General features: G+C 50.3%; 1 protein-coding gene across 7 annotated transcripts in view; it reads right to left on the bottom strand.

The window, feature by feature from the left end:
• Positions 1-19692: 19692 nt before the first annotated feature.
• POMGNT2 (protein O-linked mannose N-acetylglucosaminyltransferase 2 (beta 1,4-)) overlaps positions 19693-23568 on the bottom strand; it is a 31934-nt gene continuing 28058 nt past the window's right edge. For all 7 annotated transcript variants that reach the window (XM_057431418.1, XM_057431413.1, XM_057431414.1 and 4 more), the window contains one exon: positions 19693-21991. In XM_057431418.1, the coding sequence (XP_057287401.1) occupies positions 20163-21899 (1737 nt within the window). In that variant the 5' untranslated portion in view covers positions 21900-21991 and the 3' untranslated portion in view covers positions 19693-20162. The remainder of the gene's footprint in view (positions 21992-23568) is intronic.

Raw genomic sequence — 23568 nt, 5'->3', positions numbered from 1 at the left:
GCTCTCTGCAGTGTTTCCCAGCGGAGGCATGCAGCCAGTGTGTGACTGCACCAGAAGTCACTTGTGCCCTTGGGAAGTCAGGGAGACCCAGGATGGGTGCTGCTGTCCCATTGCCTTGGAGAGCACGGCCACCCATGCGGTGGGAGGGGAAGGAAAGGCAGGCGTTGATGCTTTCCTTGCTGCATCCCTCTCAGCACCGTGTCAGTTTTAGAGCTGGCAAGGGGATACTTTAACACCCATGCTGATAAGCACAAGCAATTACTGGCTTTTGCCTTTCTCCTCTTGCTGTAGAGAAGATGAAGCGGGCACGGGCGATGTGAATCAACAAGAGTGAGTGCTCTCAGAATGCATCAGCACTCGGCATGGCAGGAAATCAGAGCACCCCCAGCATCTTCTTTGAGTCCTGCTCTCCAGTTAGCCAGGGAAAGCCTTTCCTCAGCACTCTGTCCATCCCATGGGTTGCCACCCTGTTTGACATGCCATGGGATGGCTGACTGTGGAGGAAACCCTGCTGAAGCCCAAATCCTGGAGATCCATTACTGGGACTTGAGCTCAGCCTTAAGCATGGAGGAGAAAAACATAGAACCACAGCTTCTGTGGGCACCCTGTGCCAGGGGCTCACCACCCTCACAGTAAAGAACTTCTGTATATCCAACCTCAATCTCCCCTCTTCTTGGGTCCCATGAAAAGCTGTGCCCAGGCATGGTCTTATGGGGATAAAGGAGGCTAACTGTAACTTAAACCCAGAAAACAGACTGTGCCAAGCTGTGTGGTAACAAGAGCAGCAGCGAGGGTGTGTAGCATCGGTCATAGCCTCGTTTTTCTTATTAAAGTGAGGAATGTCACTAAAAGAAAAGGTTTGCATCCCATATCAGCAAAGTTCTCAGCAAGAAGCAAGAAGGCGAGGCACTGTGTGGTGGCCAAAGCTGTAGCAATGCTGCGCTGGAACAACAGCTTCTGACTCGCCTCTGGGTGCTGCTTGACCTCAGCATTGCACAAGGTAATGGGGATCTTCCTAGGGATTTTTGCATTTCCTTAGGTATACCACATAAGTTTGCCAGCTAAACACATGTAGGAGCATCTGTCAGCAGTTATGATGCGCATAAAAATCACTGTTGCTTAAACAGAGAGCCATGTATGGATAAATGAGAGAAGCAAAAGCCATGATCTTGCTGAGACTGATCATGAATCTCCTTTCATTAGTCATTCCTTCCATGGGCTCGTCAGTGTAGCCAGCAGAGCGCACAGGCTCGGAGCTGTTGTCACAGTGGTTTGGAGCAATCCCATGTGCTGCTCTTGCCTCAGCCTTTGCCATGCAGCGTTGGGTTCACTTTGCTCCAGCTATGAATGTGTCGTATTTCCTATGATAAACCTGTTTTTATGGGTTTAGACTGTAGCTATGAAATTCACTTGGTACCGTGCTTGACAAACAGGATCCTGCTTTAACCAGACTTCAGCGAGCATCATCACAGCTCCTGTTGAATTGGGGTACATAAAAAAAGGACACGGACCAAGCAGCGGTCCCACCGTGGCTCCTTGCAGAAGGACATCCCTGCAGTATCCTTGTGCAAACCCTTGGCACAGTGGGAATGTGCCATTGCCTGAGGAATACTGTTTGAGAGCATGGGCATGCATCCTCCCAGGGCTTCATGAGGAGGAAAGCGTTTCTTTCCACAGTGATCCCAGTGGCACAAGGATCCCATCTGTCTGCTCCCAACCCTTCAGCTGGCAGCAAATAGGGCTGGGGGAAAGAAGACAGGGGCCAAATTGTCTCAAACCAGCTGAGCACATGCACATGCATGCATGCAAACTCATGCGCATCACCCAGCCACATGCATGCATGCACCCACACTTGCCCTCGCACACCTTTCTGCATGCGTGGACCTGCATATGCGCACAGATACACATGTGTACATCTCCCCCATGCATGCATGCACATCCCTCATGCGCATGTGCATATGCATGCATCCCCTGCCATGCACACAGACATCACCCAGTCCCCCCTCAGGCACACAGCTCCTGTTCAGCCTGTTCTTAACCCCCCAAGGCTGCCTGCTCCAGTGCTCTGCTGGCCTCACCCTCCATAACCAAATGCCTTTTCCTTGCATTAAGGACCACTTCTTGAGCTGCCCATTTTGGCCACAGGACGCCAATGGCCTTTGCAGCAGCCTGAGCACCCACTGAACCCACCCACTGGGGGACAGCACCAGTGGGGTGGCACTCACAGGTGACACAGGCCCCACAAGATGCTTGACAAAACCCATTCAAGCATCCCCGTGCTGCTCAGGGGAAGTATGGGCTGGCTGCTGCCTGAGAGGCAAGAGCTAGCGAGTAAATCCAAATGTATTGTTAAATCACTGGGTATAAAAATAATCTGGCTTTTAGCAAGCAATTTATTTGTGCTTTCAGCACTTGCTTAAACATTGATGTGGAAAAGGAAAGAAAAAAGTCCGCTCCAACCCAGGACTATCGCTGTAGTGGGGGCCTTTAAGATTAATGGAAGTAAATTAGCCTGATGTTTTATTTACATCCAGCAAAGCGATAGATCAGCTCTGCTCGTGATGGATTCTCTTCATTAGCTGGGCGAACGCCTAAGGTGCAGCTTTCGACACTGTTTCTTCCAAGCAGTCAGACAAACACTTTATCAAAAGAGTATAAAATTGCCCCGAAACGAAGCAGATTAATGACCAGTAAAGGGAAGATCATTGAATTTATTACATAAGCAGCAGCATCACTGGAGCTTATGGAATGGCTTATTAGATAACAGATGTGTACAAGAGCATGGAAGGGCTCACCCCCCCCTGGATCTGCTGCCCTGGCTGTAGCTGCTCCCTAAATAGTCCCTTCATGGAGGCTTCACCTTCCTCCTCCTTCCCTTCCCTTGTGTCTGGGTTTTGTCTGTAACTCTCTCATGTGAACGTATTATTTCCTCCCAATTAAAACCCTCTTAGACTTGTAAACGGCTCCGGGGATGATAACCTTGTCTTTCCCCCAGGCTGGTTTGGCGACTTCGATTGCTATTGCAGCAGTGATCATCGTATCAATAAGAACAACAATAATATATAGGACTTCTCCTGTCTTTTGACTCTTTGGGAGAAAAATCCCCAGCATTAGCACTTTATGGATCCCATGTGGCTCTTCCAGCAATTACCTCTGGAACGGTAATTAGCTATCAGTTAAGGCAAATGGGGGAGAAGAGAGCAGGAACCTAGGGAAAAGGAAACATTCCTTGCCATTCCTTTCCCCCGCCCCGCTTGCCAAGAGCATCTTTAAAGTTTCATCTCTGGACCAGCAAATTTCAAGAGCATCATTAATTCCCTAATTCCCTGGGAGGCCCTTAGAAGGGCTGGAAGCATCTCCTGAGTGTGGCTGTGAAGTGTGGGGGACCCCAATGCCATCCAGCAGGCAGAACGTGCTTGTGTCCCCATGTATAAGGCAGCGTGTGTGCTTCCAGCTTCCATATGCAGCGCTGGTTTGGATGCCGTGTGAGGCACCCAGTCCCTGTCCCTGACCAAACTCCAAGTTTAGGCAGTTGGACTTAGCATTTTCCCTCCTTTAGGATGGGAGGCTGTGATGTGCGATGTCTGTGCTCCTGGGGGAGCATGCAACAGGAGAGGCAATGGGGAGGAAGGGCAGAGATGGTCCTTTATCCTAGATGGATGAAAGGTCTTAGCTTTAAACCTGTGGGTTTTCTTGACTAGTACCAGCAAGTAATATTTCAGCCCACAGGAGTGTTAACTTGGCATTATGGGCTGCCTGACCTTTCCCTGCCTGTCTGGAGGTGGCAGAGTGTGGTGATGCCATCAGAAAGGGGCTTCAAAACAGGGACAACGTGAGTGCTGGCTCTGCACCGAAGTGGGATGGGACGTGCCCATGCAGGGGGTGGTTTCCCTGCTGGGGCTACCACAGCTTGATGGTGTGGATGGTGAAGCTTTCTGCTCAAGCAGGCGTGGGACTGCCTCTTCCAGTCTTTCTTTTGGGGTGAGTTTTGCTCTATGGGATTTAATTTGGGGCCGTATTGGAGCAGGGAAGAAGTGAATGCAGGAGGAGGCTGGCAGATGCAGGCTGCGCTGCAAGTGTTGCTGTATATTCGCAGGTGTTCAGTTTTAATTGCCCCTTTCTGGCTGCATCAGAAAAAGCTCTAGAATGAGAAAAGCGAGTTACATCCCAGAGCTGTTTGTGTGCATGAACAATATGGGGTTTATGGCCTTGGCCTTTCCTGGAACAGCCCAAACCAGATTTGGGCTCCTAGGAAGCGCATCTAGGTGCCAACAGGATACCAGGGGGCTGAGATTTGCCACAATGGGGACAAATCTTGAATGGTTTTTGTTCAGTTCCCCAGCATCTGCCAGTCCTGCTCCTTGCCCACAGCCTGGGAGCAGGGAAGTGGTGATTACATTCAATTTAAGGCAATTGAGTGTGAAACCCGGCATCGCATGCACAGACCCATCGGCAGGTGTACCTGAAGAGTTCATCCTGGTCATTTGAGTTGAAGTTGAAAGCTAAGGGTGCATTGATCAGAGATCCCTTTTCCATCTCTGCTTCCATGGCTGAAGATGCTGCTCACATCTGGTTGTCACATCTGGCTGGTAACCTCTGTCTGATGCTGCCAGGCCCCTGCCCAGCCTATGATGCGTTTTCACACCCTCAGTGCTTTTCCTTTCTCCATCCCTTCCCCCGGCTCTGCCTCCATCCTTGCATCCTTGCCATCCTCAGCTGTGGGGTAAGGGAGGTTGGCTTTGGGTCCTCCAAATGGTTGGGGTTCAGATGGAGGGTTAAGATGGGGTAGCTTGCACTGCTTCTGCCTCTCCTCAGGTAAGAAACAAGAAGGCGTCCAGGACCTTTAGCAACCCTCACTGGTCTCAGAAACCTTAAACACATACACATATGCCATGGCATACGGGGAGAGCAGCTGCAGAAGCCTGCCCTCCTCTACTGGCACAGGCACCAGTGTTGGCACAGGCGAGCTATTCACTGCCATAGACAGGGCGCTGGTGGCAAAGGATGAGCAGCCCATAGCTGCTGGGAGCTCCTGGTGTGCCTTCAGCCCCTCCTAGCTAGCCCCAGCACTAAGAGAAGTGATTCCTGTGGTTGAACAGACCAAACAAACCCATCTCATCCTTTATCTGCAGAGCAAACAGCAGAAGGGAAGGCAGGGCTTGCTGTCTCCACGCAGCCACCGGGCACTGCAAGCCCTGCGCTGGAGAGCACTCAGGACTGATTTGAACACCTTCCTCCTGCCCGTGCTTCCCACCAAAGGCTGGTTTCACAGCAGAGCTGGTGCCTGAAGCAAGGATGAAGTGGAAGGGCCAAGTGGAGTGCACTGGGGAGGCTTCAGCTGTGGAAAAGTGCTGGCAAGTGGTCCCAGTGCCCCTGGCACAGGGATGAGGCTGGGGGAGCTGGCCAGGATCCCATGCCAGAAACAGACAGGAAAGCATCACTGATATAGCACAGCCGAGCTCCAGCGCTGAGCTGAGAGGGGACTTTGGGGCAGGCTGGGTGGAACAAGACCAGTTTACCTGCCCAGCCACTTTGCTGTGGTCCCAAGGCTTAGGGACACCCTTGGGCTGCCATTCCACAGCTCTGCTGTTATCCGTGGCCAGATCTAATCAAACACAAAAGTTCCTGAGCAAACAACATTGAAGACTTGAGAGACCCAGGCTGAGGGTGGCCGTGGGGCAAGAAATGCAGCCCCCATCATCAGCCTTGTCTCAGACAGGAATTTAAGCTTAGATGGGCAACAACTGTGTGAAATCAGCTGGTGTCGTCCATAGAGAGGAGACAACTCATGGGGCAGATGAGGTCCATCTCTACCCCCTGGGGCCAGGCCTGTTTCACAGGGGCAATATGGGGTACGTGTCGCCACCAGCCCCCCGTGGGCTCTGTGGAGATGCTGGCATCACCTGTGAGCAGTGTACTTCGGCTGCACTCAAGCAAGCCTTTTGATAGCAGCAGGGAGATGGAATTTGTCCTGATTTCTGCCTCCAAAAAGCAGGATTAGGACATCAGAAAGTCCAGCTGCTTAATCTTCCTTTGGAGAGACTTGGGTAAAGAAAGGAAAGAAAGAAGAGGGAAGAACAGAGCGCTGACAGCGGGCAGCTTGCCTGAGCAGATGTGGAAGAAGACAGTATTAAGGTAAGGTATCTGAGCTTATCTCTTGTGATCTTGAGGTGTCCTCAGAGACTCAGCCTTCCCTGGCTAAAGCAGGTATTTTTAGCACAAGATGAGAAACCCGAGCCAAACGCCTCCGCTGCGGTCCCTGCAGTGATGTGGCTCCCGCTTCCATCTCCAGCCAAAGTCCAGGCTGCAGCCAAAACTACACCACCCTGACCATAGCCTGTGACGCCATCACCTCTGTGGGACCAGGCGATACAGCACCCACCTCCCCTGCTGCCCCGTGCTGGGAACCACTGGCACCCCACTGAGGTACCTAACCCAGGCTCTGCAGGAGCATCCCGCTGCTCAGGCTTGCACAGGGGCTTCATCGCAGCCCCATGCTCTGGGTCATCACATTGCCCTGTGCAAGGTCTCTGTTTTCATACCCCACTAGTGCAGTGCACAGCGAGTGCCAGGGATGTTTGGAGGCAGCTGATATCTGGGGAGCACAGTGATGGTGGGAGAAGCCAGCACTCAGAGCCATACAAGAGCACCATACATCAACTGCACTCCCCTCCCTGCCCTTATTTCTCCTCCTCTTCCAGAAAACAGGAAACAAGCAACGCAGTGGGAGCTGCCCCTGCTTCAGCTGGGCATGGACTTCTCAAGCCTGATCACGGTTCAAGAGGTGGGAAAAGGAGCACCCCAAACCCACACACTTCTCTGCCGGTGGCACCGGGGTGCGCAGCCTGGCTTTGTGCCCCGGGGCTCTGCTCCAGCTTTGTCCTGGGCTGTGCAGGGGGAAAGGGCTGCTAAGTCCTTCCCTGCCTCCCCCAGCTGGTGCTGCTTTTGCCCTTGTCCTTCTGAACAGCTTCGTTTTCCTCGGGCATTTTGACTGCTCTCAGCAGTGACTGACGCTTTCTATGCCTGCAGCATCATCACTTCCCTGCCCCTGCGTGCCGGAGCTGCCCCTTGCACGCTCCACAAAGCAGCCCCACACTACCTACATAATTGCTTTCACCCCCCTCTTTGCCTTCCCTCACATGGGGCTGGGAAATGGGGAACATTTGGGTGCTGAGAGGCAGAGGAAGGGGGAAAGCAGGCACCTGGCAAGCTGGTACATTTGAGACCTGGTGTGGTGGGAGCGGCGGTGTCGACGCAGGCCCCTGCATGGACATGGGCAATGAAGTAATTTCTCTGTTTGTGCAAAGCTATGGCCTTGAAATTCGCCTCTTTCATTCCATAGGGACCGCTGGCTGCAGGAACCAGATGCTCCCTGGCCGCCGTGCCTTGTAAATCAGAGTTTAATCATCTCGGGGAGAGAAAGGGCTGCCTCCTGCCGGGGCTGCAAACGGGGGCTGCAGGAGTTACCCTGCAGGATTTACATCTCAGAGCCGGGGCAGTGATTGCGGATCCAGCCTCACACGGAGGAGGCTGAAATTCAATTTCACCCCTTCCTGCAGGCTTCCCGTTAGGTAAGTGAGGATCTAGTTTTCACCTCCCGGCTCCTACGTCCCAATCCAGCACCCCCCGTGGTGAAGGACACCTTCAAGACAAACAGAGGCACGTCCAAGACCCGGTTTTGCTCCCTGAGAACCAAAGCAACAGATGGCAGGGATGCTGGTGCCGGTGTTGCCGCCAGTGGGCTGATTCACTGCAACAACGGGCTTGCTCAGTGGGTAACGTGTTTGCTTGCGGTGGGTTACAGTGGGCAGTGGAGGAGACAGCCACGGGGAGAAATGGCACAAGGCTTTGTCTGACCCCAGGCAGCCCTTACGCAGTTCTACAATGCAAATGGTGTGCTCCTATAAACATAAAATGGGCTGCCGAGGATGCTCAAAGCACAGCAAACTGTCTTTATCCCTTTAGTTAAATCATTATACATTGAAAAATCATTGCTGATATTACAGGGAGGCTGAAAAGCTACCTCTTCATGAGTAAAGGATCAATAAATTGTTTCCTTTTTCCCTGTATGAAAACAACACTATTAAATCATACTGGTTTATTAAACAGGTAGCACCACCCAAGCACGAATGACGAAGCTAATCTCCAGCCTGCCTGTGGGGAGCTACAGCTCTTTTATCCGCAGCCTCTATGGACTTAAAAGAGCTTAGCCAAATCTCTAAACCCATGCTTATTTATTAGTTGGCACAGCCAGGTTTTGAGCCCCACAGAGGCAGAGCAGCTACAGCCCAGCGTTACCTGATGGAAGCTTTGAGGCTTCTTCTCACCCATGCCTCAGGTTAGCATCTTCTGCCCCCCTGCAGAAGCAAACCTGCATCCTTGGCTCACACCTGTGGGGACAGTCATCATTCATTTTGCACAGTCTTCTTCCTGCACCAGCCACAGCTTTGGTTGCAGCTGGGCCAAATGTTGGTTAACTTGATGGGCTGTATGGGCTGTATGGAAGGCATTCAATGGGGAGCCACTCAAAGAAATGCCCTCTTCAGCTCCCTACACCCCCCCCCCCCCAGAGCTGCTGTGCAGGACATTCAGTGGAGACGCTTGTGATGGAGCTCTGAAGGTTCAGGCAGGGCTCAGGAGGCTGGTACCAGGTGTCCGGCGAGCAGAGGGCAGCAAAGCCAGTTTGTAAGATGTGCTAATGAGGGGTAATGGGGTACCCAGCTAACGGGGAGAGTCCAGCCTCTGCTGGGCCATGGACTGCCCTGATGGTGCAAGCCCTCTGCAGCGCTGGGATGCATTTTAATCAGCACTCAGACATCAGACAAGACAATATTCCCCTTCTTTTTCCATGAGGATTCAACCATTTATCCCACCAACACCCTGGTGAGGCACCTTGACCAGGAGACCTTTTCGGAGGGCTGAAGGAGACCGTGGATTAAACCGATTCTTGAGCTGGTACCTAACGGGCCTGCTACAGCTTCACCAGACAGATCAAAGACATTAAGGCCAAAATCAACATTTTCCTTCAAACCCTGTAAGCCCTCCTTACCCCCAGTGTCTCCTCCAAATGCTTACCCCCAGCCCAGATGCTCCATCCAGCCTCTGTTACGAGGATGCTGGGACCGAGGTGTCGCACCTATTCCCAGGTAAGACTATGTGCCGTCTGGAGGATGTTGGGGCCACCAGAGCACCAGCTCTGGGTGTTTCCCAGGAGCACCGGTGTTAGGACCAACCTGACGTGCTGCCACACTGCAGCAGGGAATTGGGTGCTGGAGATGCAAAGGAGCCAGCCAGCGAGACCCAGCACAACCTTACAGGAGCCCGGGAACCATCACCGAGGCTGGCTTTGTCCTGCATCCCTCCACGAGATGCTTCATCATGGCCCTTCTCACAAGCCCTTCCTCCCTCTGCAAAGGAAGGGAATTTAAAGATTAAACCCTGCTGAGAAATAAAAGATCACAGACCCCTTGAGACACAGAGTGCAGCTACAGCCAACTGCGTGATGGGGAAACAACAGCCTTCTGAAACACTGGGGGAGGCCTGGCAGGTAGGAAGATATTCCTCAGCTGAATATCCTCCCTCTGGTTTGCATTAATAGCTTGGGTCCAGCTTCACACCTCCCATATCAAATGCATTGTAAAACATAACCAGCCCAAGAGAAGTACCTGCTGAATGTCTTTTTAATGCTGATTTTTTTCCCTCTGTAAAGCATTCCTTTTTTAGACAGCTCTTCACAGCTCATTTTCCTTGGATTTGATAGAGATGCCTGCACTGAGCACACAGGGACAGCTAAGTTCTCACGTTCCTTTTAACGTGGCGACGTATGCAAGATACATGCGATGGAAACAACAAGGCGAGCTGTTCCCAGCTCTCCTTGTTATATATCCATAAATATATATATAATATATATCATGTGTATAATATATATCCAATATGTATATAATAAATGTCCCTAGGACATTTATTTCTGCTTCTGAATTACCCACGGGGAGACCAGGACAGGGTTTTGTACACAGCCAGCTATTAGTCAAATCTGACACTCCACATGGCCATGTTTTACCCTGATGCTGGTCCACCCTTCCAGGCAAGCCCCTCCATCTGCATCCACAGCCCTTTAGCCACCATCCCCTGCCTCAGGTTTCTCCTGCCCGTAGCCTTTGCCCAGGGAGATGGAGGTTTGCATGGGGTTTGTGATCCTCTTCCACCCTGGAAAAGACCCTGTGCTGGGATTAAGCCGCCCCTGCGCTGGAGCACTGGGGGAAGTTATTAAACAAGAACTCAATATATCCTTTGTACTTCTCTTAAACTAATAAACAATAGATGTTCTCTTCAAAGGGAAGGGAACAGCTAATAAAACACTCACAAGCTCTGCCTTTCAACCCCAATCAAATCCCAGCAAGGCGATGCCAAAGTGATGCTGAAATCCAAGCACTGAACTCGACACCAAAATGCCAGCCCCCAAACGTGAGAAGAATACAGCTGTTTGCTCAGTTTGCTGTGGAAAAGCCGGGGTTTGTGGGCTTGTTCTTCCACTTTTGCCATTGGATGGACCAAATGCTTCACCTCAAACCTGGCAGTTAAAATCAGGTCTTTGATCTCCTGCAGAGAAGCCAGCAGGCAGCTCTCAGCTCCAGGCGTGGCATGGGTTCATCTACATTTCAGCACCACAGGGGCAAAACACAGTGTCTCCTCCATAATCTGATTTACAGTCCCCATGAAAGAAAGCCTTTGGAAACTGCCCGTGGCTGTTCATGGCATGGTCTCTCAAGATAGGAGGAAAGAGAGGAAAGATGGAGAATGGAGGGGGACACATGCAGCACCTCTGAGATAACCCTCTCGTATGGCAGAGCCCCTCTGTCTGGATAGAGAGCCTGAAACTCACACCTCAAGGAGGAAATGACTGACAAATGGTGGGGAATGAGGCCAGCACATCCACAGGACACACAGCTCACTGCTCGTGCTGTTCCACAGCCCTTCACCTTGGCCAGCACACAGTGGGAGAGCGCAGGGAAGCTGCCACCAAACGCAGAGAGGTTCGTGGTACCAAGAGCAGGCTTTAATCCCACTTTTGAGGTGGGAGGTGATGCACCAGTCCCAGTCTGGACCTGGGAAAGCCTGGTGTACAGCTGGGCCACCCAAAGGGGTTGTCCCAGGTGGTCTCAAAGTGGGTTCAGAGGGGTGTTGGAAGGAGGGTACACGCTGTGCTCAGCCAAGATGCACGTGCCATTTCGCCCAGTGGAGATCCACACATCACTGTGGATTCATGGTCGCTTGCTCCTCCTTTACTCAGGCCCACAGCCAGCTTGCTTGGTCTGGACAAAGGAGGAGAAAGCAGAGGATAAGACCATGGAGAAGCTGCTTGGCAAAAGCCCAGTCCCAAAGCGGCACGTGTGTGCTGTTGGGGCATCTGAAACACAAAGCCTGGGGACCAGCTTCATGTACTGCTCCAAGAGCATCTCTCTCCCAGAGCCTCTTCACCAGGGTAACTCCTGTTTCATCTCTATCTCCTGGCAGCCCCTTGGTCCTTCTCCTTGCTTGCCGCTGCTCTGCTGGCACCAGGGGGGTGGCTGATGAGAGCTGGCAGGAGCGTGGGCATCAGTCTGAAAGCTGGAGAGAAATGGGAGAGACGCAGCATTAATGATGATGGCTTGGGACCAGCTGGAGCTGCCGCACCGAGTTAACTGAGGGGAAAACAGCTCATGGCTCAGGGACGAGGTGGCCTGGGGGGCTCAGCAGGGGGGATGCCAGATGAAAACCACCACTGCACACCAGCACCCTGCGCTTCCCCGGCCTGGGCCCTGGAGCATCGCCCTGGTGTCACCACGGATGCAGCTCGGATAGCAGGAAAACGGAGGGAGCTCGCTGGCCACAGCGTTTTCCTTTGAAGCCCAGCCATTCCGTGTGGGCTCCCAGGTTGGCAGGGAGCCCTTCTCAGCTAAAGCTGCCTTCTGAACTAAAGTGGGAAATTAATTACCCTGAGCTGCACCTCCGAGTGAATGATGGGCGGCAGCGCCTGGTCTCAAGCACCTAAATCAAGCTCAGCGAAGCAGCCCGGAGCCTTGTTCCTTCATGTGCTGCAGGACCATGGCTTTCAGTAGGCAGGACCTTAAGGGAAATGCCCTACATCAAGATGCAAAATACCTGGAGCTCTTGGTAGCTCCGGTCTGGGGGAGCAGCAGACGCACATCAAGTGGGTGCGCTTCTGCTGGAGATACCAGTGTGGTTGCTTGAACTCTTTAACTGGAAACAGACAAAACCTGTTAGTAAATGACACTGGGTTTATGCTTCTTGCTGCCTCTGCTTCGAGCTGTTGATTTACAGCTCGCACTTAGGGGTAGTTTGCATTTTTGGAGCGTTTCCCTTTGGAGTCGTAAAAGGTCAGTCTAAAAGAGCGCGTTCCGAATCTCTCTCGATTCCATGGCAAGGTATGGGCCCCTCTGTGAGTCAGGGAGCTTCAGAGTTAAGCAATAAATGGGGCCCTTTCATAGCCACTTCCAGCTTTTCCCTTCTACTGTAAATGCATGTAAAGGTGAGCGTGCTCCTAGGGCAGCCCAGGCAGCAGGACCCCCCTTATTTCACAGCCCCAACAAACCTGGTTGTGCCTGCACTCCTGTGCACTGATTGCGTGGCTCTCTGCTTTGCTCTTTTTCCCAGTAAGCAATTGCATTCAGGGGCCTGATTTGTGTTTATCCCTCTGCAACCTGCGTGGTTGTTTGCATGAAAGCAAAGGGTATGAAAAAGCCATCAAAGCAGAGCAGGGGAAAGCAGGGCAAAGCGCTCTGGAGCTGCAGCTGGATGCACTCACTGCACCTGGTTGGGTTCAGGCCTGTTTGCTTGCTCCTGAAGCCGTTGGTCACCCGATGGTGGTAACATTTTCCTGCAGATTATATGGGATTGGCTGTAAGGGGTTGTTTTTCTGTCCACCAAGCAGCAGGTAAATGGCTTATCTGGCCTGAAGCAGCATAAACCGAGGGGCACTGCTGCTCTGCATGGATAATTTTGTGGGTTTGGTTGGTTTGTTTTCCTCCCTAAAATGTTATTGCTTTGAAAGAGCTGAGGAAGCAGAGATAAATCCTTGCCTGGAACTGCATAGTTTCTTGCACTAACCTAGGCAGCCCTCATCTGAGCTAGTGGTGAGGATGCATCGAACTGGTCACCGATAGCATAGAGTCACAGAATGGTTTGAGTCGGAAGCGACCGTAAAGCTCCTCCAGTTCCAACCCCCTGCCATGGGCAGGGACACCTTCCACTAGGTAAAGTTGCTCCAAGCCCCATCCAACCTGGCCTTGAACACTGCCAGATATGCTCTGGTCTTGCTTTATATGAGATAAGGATTGGCTCAGTAGGAGCAGGGTAGGAGCAGTGGTGCTTGCCTTGGGACAAACCACACAGGCAGCTGTGTCCATCATGAGCCTGGTGCTATATACCTGCCACACTCACCTACACCTCTGCTATATTGTGAGTGCAATCTGCCAGCTAGCGACCTCCTCGACCTGGCCCATAAGGAATCCTGTCTTTCTGCAGGAGAACACGCTTAAATTAGGTCCTCACTCAGAAAGGTGATGGCACCCAGAAGGGGAACACGCAATAGAGAGAAAGAAGACAGCCGCTCTTCGGTGGTTTTCTTTCTGCCTACAGGCTTTGCAGCACAGCTGCGGAGGAAAATGCTGCCCTGAGATTTGCACCAAATAGCCTGTGCTGTAGGCAGGGACTCTCAGGTCAGCCCCATCTGTTTCCCAGCCCTTCCTCTAGCCCGGCAAAAGGAAACTGGTCTAAATAACACACAGTTTAACCAGAAAGTACCCTCTAACCCCAAACCAATTGTTGCAGTTTCAAAGCTAGTTTTCAATGGGAACCTGGCACTGGGTTTTTCAGTTAAAAAGCGTTTTTCTCCTTAATAAGTGCTTTGGGGTTGTTTGATTCTTTTTGTTTGTTCGCATGTTTGATTTTTGGGGGTTTGGTTCACGTTTTGTGTTGGTTTGGGGGTTGGTTTTTTGCTGTCAATGGGTCTTTGGTTTTTCTTCTGGTCCACACTCTGGCCAAGCTGGAGGAGGTGACTGCTACTGCTAATCAGGAAGCCATCAGAGTAAGGGAGGACAAAGGAACAGGGGCTGTCTGTGATGGAGAAGAGAGATGCTAAACGGGTGCGTTTGTCTGTGGATGCTGCATTACGCATCCAGGGACACAGCTAACCCAGAAGGTAAATCAGGCACTTGGAGCGAGCCTGTTTGAATAAACACCAAACAAAGGGAGACTCAACTAAACTTTAAAGGCAACACGTTTTCAAATGGCAGGACTAAGCAGCGTTTAAAGGTGGTGATCGCTGCCAAGTTACTTCAAGCAGACAGGAAGCTATTCCTGCCTCCTCTGAACATGCCAACAATTAGTTTAGTAATCAGCACGTTCTGAAGGGACCATTTGAAAGGGTGACAAGGAGGGCCAGGCCTTCCATCAGTGTAAATTCACATTGGCTTGCTGCATCGCAGCCAGCCCTGTGCTAGAAGAGGGTTTAGCTCAAGCCCCCTGTTCTGGGGGGACATGTTTGGGGGGGGAGTGACTTCTCTAGCATAAGGGTGGCGATGTGCCTCATACACATGCAGATGGTGATGCTTCTCATACCACCCACAGCACAGATGGACTGTCAGTCATCACACTGAAAGCCATTCCAAGAGTGTGCCTACCCCAAGTCCAGCAGGGAAAAATTAAGTGCTATTTTATCCACTAAACCTACACCGCCTTACTCCACACAGACACCAAGAAGCAAAAATACTATAGAAATAAGTCTCCTATTTATAGAGCTCGGCAGATGAGATATAGCAATAAAGATGCTGAAGTCACCCTTCTGATTAATATAAAGTAAATGATGTTCTGCTTATAGAGTCCCTTTCATCCAGGGATCCTGGAGAGCAGCAACCTCTTTGCTGTGCAGAGGACCAACTTCTGCCCTTAAAGAGGTTAAAGGCTCCAGTCAGAGCCCTGCAGTAAATCTACACCAACAGCCTGTGGGGTAGGGTTTTAAAACACATCATTTCCTAAGCATCTTAATTGCATGTGGGTCCAGTGTGGTGCTGCTGTCTTGGGAGAAGCCATCCACATACCTGGAGCGGTCGGCATGCAGAGCCTTAGAGACAGGGGCAAAAGGTGGCCTGCAATGGAACTAAAAAGAGATACATAAAACTCAATAGACACCTGTGAAAAACATTCCTGTCACACATTTATCTTGAGTAACATATTTAGTTGTTAGAGGCTAAGGCGATGGAGCCAAAAAAGGCACTTTGTGTTATTCCTCATCAAATCTTCTAATAAATGGTCCGGTTTCTCCTGCAAACATATTTCCTAAGCTGTCTTTTAAAGGGTTTTTCCTATTTATTTTCCTTCCCTCCACAGCAGCTCTTAGAAGCCCCAAGTTATTGCTCTTAAGAATTATTATTTCTTTAAGAAAAGGATCTGTCCAAAAGAATCAGGGGAGAGGAGAAGGAGGAGACAGAAAAGTTGCAATCTGAACTCCCCAAAACCAGTTGTTTTTATTACCTTTCACTTTCTGGAGGTGTAAAACCTGCACCAGGTGCTAGTCTGGATTGCAACTAGCCCATCCCTGCCTGCCCCTACCACCCACAAGCAGAGCCAGAGGAGAAAGAAGCCAAGAGCAGAAGAAATCCATGGGGCTAGTGAGAAAAGGTGCGATAACTTTGCTAAGCAAAAGCTGGGCAGTAATAATCTATGACAGGCATGGGGTTTCTGGATGATGTTTAGGATTCTGGATCCTTTCAAGGGCTACCTGTGTGGCACAAGCGCTGGAGCATCCCTGGCTGGTGAGGAGGTGGTGGCCACCAAGGTGCCCCATGGGCTGTGCAGAGGGAGGTGAGGAGGAGCTGGGTTACACCCAAATGAGGACATCGCTCCCAGGGCATCAGCATCCTCACTGCTTCTCGCTTGGCCAACAGCTCAGTGATGTCTTCATGTGGCTCCCAGCCAAGGGAGCAGGTCCGGACATCCGCCTCTGAGCCACTCACCCTCACGCAGAGGACAATTCCTGCTTGGAATAAGGGCTTAAAACGCATGCAGAGGATGCTGATAGTCACTTAGCAGTACAGTCTCCAAAGGGCTCTTGTATCACCTGTGTATTTTCATAGGGAACATAGGATTTGGTTATTATTTCCCGGTGTGTGAGGTTCCTGAGAAGCTGTCAAGAAAGTGCTCTAGAAATTTCCTGATGAGAGCTCCCCATGCAAATACCACCTACTAGGCTGCTTGGAACAAGTCCCTCCCACCACTCCATAGCCCTGGAGATGGTCTGACTGGCTTTTGAGCCCTCACTTTGTGCTACTCTAACCTGTTCGTTGCTCTTCCAGGCTACGCCTCCAGAGCAATCGGTCTTCCACTGCGTTGAGCATCTAAGACCAGCTCCATCTGTAAGTCTCAGCTCTCCACAGCCCTGACGGCAGCATGTCCCTCTGAAGAATCACACCCAAGCCATGTTGGAGCCTCTCCAGGAACGTTTCTATTCTTGGATATTGGTTTTTGGGGTGAGTTTTGGCTATAGAAAATAACAGTAGCGTGAATTGCTCTGGCTCTGTTAAGGTCACCACCACACTTGAGAAGTCCCATTGGGAACTGTTACCATACAGCCTGCAGCTCCCTCTCCAACACTTCACACGTTCAAGCTGGTAAGTGCTCTGTTTGGTCCTCCATCCTCAGCCATGCGGGTAAGCAGCCCTCCCGCAGCAGCTGCCTGCTCCTTGCACTTGGGCTAATTAAAAGGAGAGATGAAACTGCAGCCAGAGGAAATCCTCCTACAGGATCCATCTCTGAAAGCACAGCCAAGTCTGGCAGCAGCGAGTTGGAGACCAGCTTGCTATTAGCATCCTCCTCTGCCCCCAGAGGGTTTTGGATTTAATCCCAGCTTTTTCCCTTCTTCCAGGACAGTGGGGCCAGACAGCACCACAGAGCTTAATGTATTTGCTCTGGGAGCAAAACCAAATGATGCAGCGGTGGAAGGTGCAAGTCTCTCGCACAGCACAACTTGTCAAACCCATCCCCATATGCTTGCCTTGGAAATACAGTAACCAAGGTCCAGCCCTGCCTTCCTGCACGTGTGAGAGATGCAGCCCCAGCCCCTGTGCACAGAGGGCCCACATTCATTACAGGATGAAACTTTAAGTGATGCCAGGCAGGCATTCCTTCTGATCAATGAAGAAGTGGCACTGACAAAGTCCCAACGGGTTCTTCACTGTGAAGGCTGGAGGCTGTGAGAGAGGATACTCATGTGAAGCATGGGAAGCAAGCAGCCTGTGGGTCAGGGCAGGATCGGGGGCGAAAAATGGAACGGGCCTGCAGAGCATTGATGGCAGCTATTAAAAGGAAAGGAAATTCACTATGGGAAGGTAATAGCACTCCAGAGCAGTTCCTGAGGTAGTATAAATCAGCATAACATTACCATGCCCAAGTTATGACAGCTACAGGCTGGCCCACATCCTCTCAGTGCTGCGTGCTCTAGCAGAGGAGGAATTCAGTGAGGCTCTGGTACAGACATCCTTACACTGGGCAGGTGATGGAGGCAACCAGCAACATCAGCATCACCGCTCCAGTGTTCAGCTACCTCAGCACTCAAAAAGGAAAACCCCTTTGTTTCCACCTCATAGAATACTCACAGCACTGATGAGGAACACAGAACCTGAATACGCACTTTTGGAAAGCACATCTGACTATCTTCTGGAAAAAAAAGTGAGTCTCTGAACGCAAGAGACTGCTTCACACTAGAGTTAAGAGCATGGAAACCCACACGTACGATACTTCATTGCCCCGTAGCCAATTCTGTTGATTGGAATCATTAGGGTGTGAGAAGAAAACAGTCAATGTGCTGTAACCAGTCTGCAAATGTTAGAAAACCTGCAATCATATGCAACTAATTTTAAGTGAAATGGGATGGTCTACAAATTATGAGGCGAAGGATTGCTGTGAAAGGCTCTGAGTAAGGCAGACAGGAAAGCAACACACAGAGCAACACCTGCCCAGGATGAAGGGTGGTTAGGAATAGGAAACCACAGGCAGCTCACGCACCCAAAGAACATTACCTCTGAGAACTGATGCAAAATGGATGCTGACTCACTCAATACTGACCTTGTCGGGTGCCACCATTACCACCCTTGCAACACCCAGGAGGAGGATGGCCACTGGGATACCTCTGGCTTGAATGATGTGGGGATGCAAGATAGCTGAAAACCCCTTCCGTGAGTGGAAGCTGATCAGCCAGGGAGGTCCTGGGGAGCTACAGGTCCTTGTGGCTTCCCTAAACAGCCTGCTCTCCCGTCTGTCACCTGCTGGTGAAGTTTTCCTTCACCTCTGATATATGTGGTATGTGATGTGCAGCCACCTGGAGACATCGGGGCACAGCTTGAATACTCACTTCAGCAAGAAGCCCATTCTGTCCTACAAAACAACAGTGGGAGTAATCACATGCACCTTTAAAATACCATGGCAAAGATTATTAGCTGGCAGGGCTACAATAACAAAGGAAACACAGACTTTGGGATTGTTGTTCTGTTCCTCTCCCTCCCCTTAAATCATAACCGTGTCTGAAACAAAGCGAGAAGTAATAGAAATGAATATTCAGAAGCAGCACTTGCCTGAAGGTCCAATGTTGTGGTGTGACGTTCCACTCATTTTTCAACCCTGTTTCCTGTCTGATTTGTACAGCAAGGTTTTTCTCCCCCTCTCTCTAGAACTCATCTTATAAACCTGCCTTTGGATGCTCATCTATCAGCCCATCACTCAAAAAGCAAGCCATTTATCGTACTGTTCAAGCATCCACCCAGACCTTGGGAGGATGGTGGGAACTGGGGAGGGAAAGCAGGAAAAAAGCACTTTTCCTGTGGCTTTAAGGCTGGTTATAAACTACAGAGGATGTGAACATCCATCAGGGACACACCTCACGCTCCTGCCCCTTTTTTCCTCTCTTCCCCAAGAGCTGTGATGTTGACACAGAGCTGTTCTTCAAAGACAGCATCATTTAGAGTCTCTGCCTAAAGGAGAACTGTGTGGGATGAGGTCCTAAGCAGTCAGTGTGTGACCACAGCAACGAAGCCAGATTCTGATCTCAGGGAAAATGAGTGTAAGTCTAGAATAAACTACTCCCCTCACTGGAGGGTCATCAGCCCAACCCCTGCTCAATGGCAAGGCACCCACCTACCTGTCCCCTGCCTGACTCTGCTTCGTCCCACCAACATCCAGGAGAACCTGTGCACAGAAGGCTTCCCTTTGTGACCACCTGCCTGTTACTGAGCAAAGCACGTAGCTGTTAGCAGCTATTATCAACAGATTATTCTGACCAAACACCAAAATAAAGGAGTTCCTTGAGCAGGCTGCTGTAAGTGCTATCTCTTCCCCCATCACCTCTTCCAAACCATCCCCTTCCTTTTCCACAGATCTGTACATAATCCACAAAATGAAAACACGTTAAAACCCTGTAAATAGCTTTATCTCCTCCATCCCTCCTATTTCCTACCTGCTACTCCAGCCTTTTGCTATTGGGGTGCAGTAAGATCTAATTTGAAACATGATGTTGACACTGCAGTCTCGCTCTCTTTAGCCAAAATGAAAAGTAAAAAGCCACCCATATACACGATTTATCACAGCAATAGATAAATCTATCACAATAACGATTCTGACAGATAATAAAAAGCAAAATATATCGAGGGGGTTTACAGCAGTTTAATGAAGGCTCTCGTACCAAATCCTGAACTCAAAGTTACAGAGTTATTGAAAGAAAAATAACTTACAATGGAAAAGCTGATGAGAATTGCCCACCTAGCCATGGACTCAACTGTGGCTTAACGCTGTGCTTAAATACTCACCACACAATAGGAACGCATTTAAATCACGACCAAGGTACACACAATTCACTTCCATTGTTTTCAATTACATGTGTGCAGCATGTAATTTAACCTCTGGAAGTTACTCTGAAGAACACAGAGGTTTCTTCTTTTTTAACACTCACTGGAAATAAATACCATTTAAAGAATACACATTGAGTGCAATAAAATGGACACTCAGGCACTGGTACAGTGTGGTCCTTTTCAGCCCTCTACAAACTACAAGACAAGAAGTTTTAAACCACAGATGGGGTGGAGAGCAGGTTAGAGCTGTACAGGGAGCGCAGCAGGCTATGTACTGCACAAGAGCACATCTGCAAAAGGTCCCAGAAGATTTTTGTTGAAGATGCAGCGTATCCACACCAGGTATATCGTGAAGGGTTTAATGTTTTCTGAGAAGGTATGATTCTGATGGGACAATATATAAGGCATGTAAGTGTTTTCCCCTTGCTCTTGTATCCACACTTCGTATTTCACTTCTCTGACCTTGAGATACTTCAGGTTCCAGGGGATCTGCCAGGATACGGCAAGTTTAGCTTCGCTCGTGCCCTGGACAGAGGCTTGACACTTGGCATCCCTCACTTTGCCAGGGTAGAGGCTACCAGACCACTTCTGCTTCTTGGGTCCAGGCTTCGACTTCACAGTCTGCCTGATCACGTGGATGAGAGAAGGGATGTTCACCTTCGTGTCCTGGTAGGCACGGAACAGCCACTCGGGGTTGCGGCAGCAGAGGTGCCGCGGCACCTCTGTGTTCTTAATGATGCGCTCTTGCTCTGCCTTGTCCAGATGAGCAATCCCACCCTGGTCCCAAGGTCTGTCCGGGTAGGTAACAGTGTCTTCCCTGTCAGTGTTCTGCCAGGCAATGTACTGAAGGTCCATGCCAGGAAGGGTTGCCAGGGTTTTGTAAGGGGTATAGTGCTCGGGGTTGATAGCGTAAGGAAAGAGCTCCACCACTGTGGCACCTCTTGGCAGGAAGAGAGACATGACTAATTGGGCCCCATGCATACTGACCAGCATGGACGCATTGCTGATCAACCGGACGATGTCAGAAAACGAATGCTCCTCCAGAGAGACAGTAATGGTTTTCATCTGAAACTCCTGAGCGAGAGCCAGGATTAGTTCTGCCTCATTTAGGATAAGTCTGTTGATTGTTCGGCTGAACACTACGATGTACTCCTCACTGGAGCTTTCCTCCGTGCTGACGTTCAGCTTCTGCATCATGAATTTGGTGAACTGCCTGATCTCGTTACCAGAAACCAAGATGTTAGCCTTCGGCCCCTGTGGCTGGACAAATCCGTACTGGTACCAGGTGGTGATTTTGGACAGTCCCACATAGGCTTTGGTAAAGCAGAGGAGCCTGCCCAGGGTTTTAAGCTGCTCCCTGAGGAGCGGCTGCTTGTTACTCAGTAACTTGTAGAGGTCAAAGTGAACACCTTCACTCCACCCTTCCATGAAGAAGAGCCGTGCCTCCAGATCTAAATCAGAGAACTGCTGCATGGTGTAATAAATGGGGAGGAGGTCGTCATGAAAGACGTGCATCAGGTTGTCTGGGTTGAACCTGTTAGCGATCAGCGCCACGTCAGGCACGAAGACCGGCTTTGGCATAAATTTCAGCGCAGCAGCTGGCAGCTCCACAAAGTTGAAGTACTGGGTGTTGTGATCTTCCACTGAGGAGAGGTCGAGCAGAGCCGGCTGGAACCTCCGGGAGCCCAGGTTGGGCAGCATGACCGAGGAGTTGCTGTGAAAGTAGATAAACTCCTCAGCCTCAGTAGAGTAGCAGAGGGACTCAAAGCGGCAGATGCGGTCAGTGTGCATCCTGCCAGTGCACACCATCCTGGTACCGTCCTCCACCAGTGCCTCCAGGGCCGCATGGTAGTCAATCTGAACCTCAGAGAGCTCCTGAGACTGACGGGTGAGGACCAACTCCTCTTCGACCATGAAGGCATGCTCTCGCAGTTTGAAGTATTTCCACAGCACGGCAGCGAGGACAGACACGAGCAGGGCATTAAACACAGCTGCTATGTTCATTCTGTTGTTAGATCCTAGCAAGATGACAGGCGGGGAATGCACTGGAGAGGGAACACATCATTAACGCTCCTTGACATGGTGAGGGTGAAGACCTGTGGAAAATGAAACAAGAAAGGAACCGTTTCAACACTGGGCTGACTGGGTTTACAGCTCCACCATGAATTACATTTTATGGACTATTCAAGAGAGTCTCAGTGATTTTTCTCTCTTCCAGGGAACAAGGAAAAATGCAAAGAGTGCCAGAACACTACCTGGTGTGTTCCCTGGGACTCTGGCTCACTGCTTTTTGCAGACCACTCCAAAAGTGGGATGAAAGATTGTCCTGCGATTACTGGGCCACTTGCACAGGGCTTGGGACACTTCGTTCCTTGATCTGCCATAGGCCTTTTGCATAGCTGTGAGTACGCAACTCCGCCTCTTGCATTTACTGCACAGACAATAATAGTACAAGGAGCATTGCCAACGACAGATTTTGCTACACTCCATTTCAATCCAAAATGTGAACTAGTGAATGTAGCACTCAATTTGATTTTACTGGGGGGGAGGACGACGACACAGTCCATAGGGACAGGTCTATGGGAGACTCCCAAGTCAGTCATTTCTTTGGCTGTAATCACATATGATCAAAGGCTAAGAACTACCATTGTCTTCCAAAAGAAATACTGGCATGGGAGAGAGAAGAACTCTGCTCTTTATGCGAGGAACTGATGTTTCATTAAAGCAATCAAACCTTCATTCATTGAGAATGAAGTGACTTGCACCAGGAGAGCCAGCCCTTACACAAATGGGAAGGCAACATATTTGAAGTGTTTCCACTGTTGCTGTTCTCCCATCCCAACCTGAGAATCTGCTCCAAGGCCCCCTTGTTTCTTTTGCCATTATGGGAAAGATCCTGCCATGGCTTGCTTCCTGTGCAGAAACACTACTGGATTACATCAGAGTATTGATTATATTTTCAACTGTGAACTTCAATTCAGATATTGATTAACCTACAGTACTTACGGGCTTCAATTTTCATTATGCATCGAGGTCCACAGCTCGTCAGGCTGTGAGTAATTGCAGCCATGGGGAACTTCTGGAAGGGAAATTTCTGACTGGTATATACCTGGTTACTCTGTTTCTAGCTGCAGATTTTTAAAGGTAGCATTTTGAAGTCCCTTTGAGGCAAGTATTCAGGGAGGGGAAAAAAGCAGTGTTTCAGGCACATGCTCTGACATCCCAAGCAACAGTCCCTTAGCATTTTAACCCAGAGATGCTTGCTATTCTGTGGCAGAGTGGAGGCAGACAGCAAAGCATGTTTAGGACCAGTGTGAGCGCTTCCTGTACCACCAAGGGAGTCCTTTTCAAAAGAGAGATTGCAGCCTAAAAGCTTGATCCTGCAATCCAGTTCATACAGCCTGAAATTGGATGAAGAATCATTCATGGAATTCAAGGAAGTTAGAGGGGATCCCCGCAGCTTGTGAGATCCCAGCAGCTTGCAGGATCCCTGTTTTAGGAAGAACTGAAGGTATGTGGGAGACTGAATAATGCCAAAGAAGTGAGTGCTAGCCGTAAGCCACACAGATTTAAAGGTGGTCTCTGGAGAGCTGAGCAACAAATTCATTTCAATTTCAGAGCAGCTCCAGCTACTCAAAGAAGCCAGAAATGAAGGCCACCTCCTCTGGCAAGT

This window comes from Pezoporus wallicus, unplaced genomic scaffold, assembly GCF_028554395.1.
Source record: "Pezoporus wallicus isolate ANWC-B61680 ecotype Strahan unplaced genomic scaffold, APGP_CSIRO_Pwel_v1 scaffold_11491, whole genome shotgun sequence".
Taxonomy (NCBI): domain Eukaryota; kingdom Metazoa; phylum Chordata; class Aves; order Psittaciformes; family Psittacidae; genus Pezoporus; species Pezoporus wallicus.
This window is presented reverse-complemented; position numbering and strand designations above follow the sequence as displayed.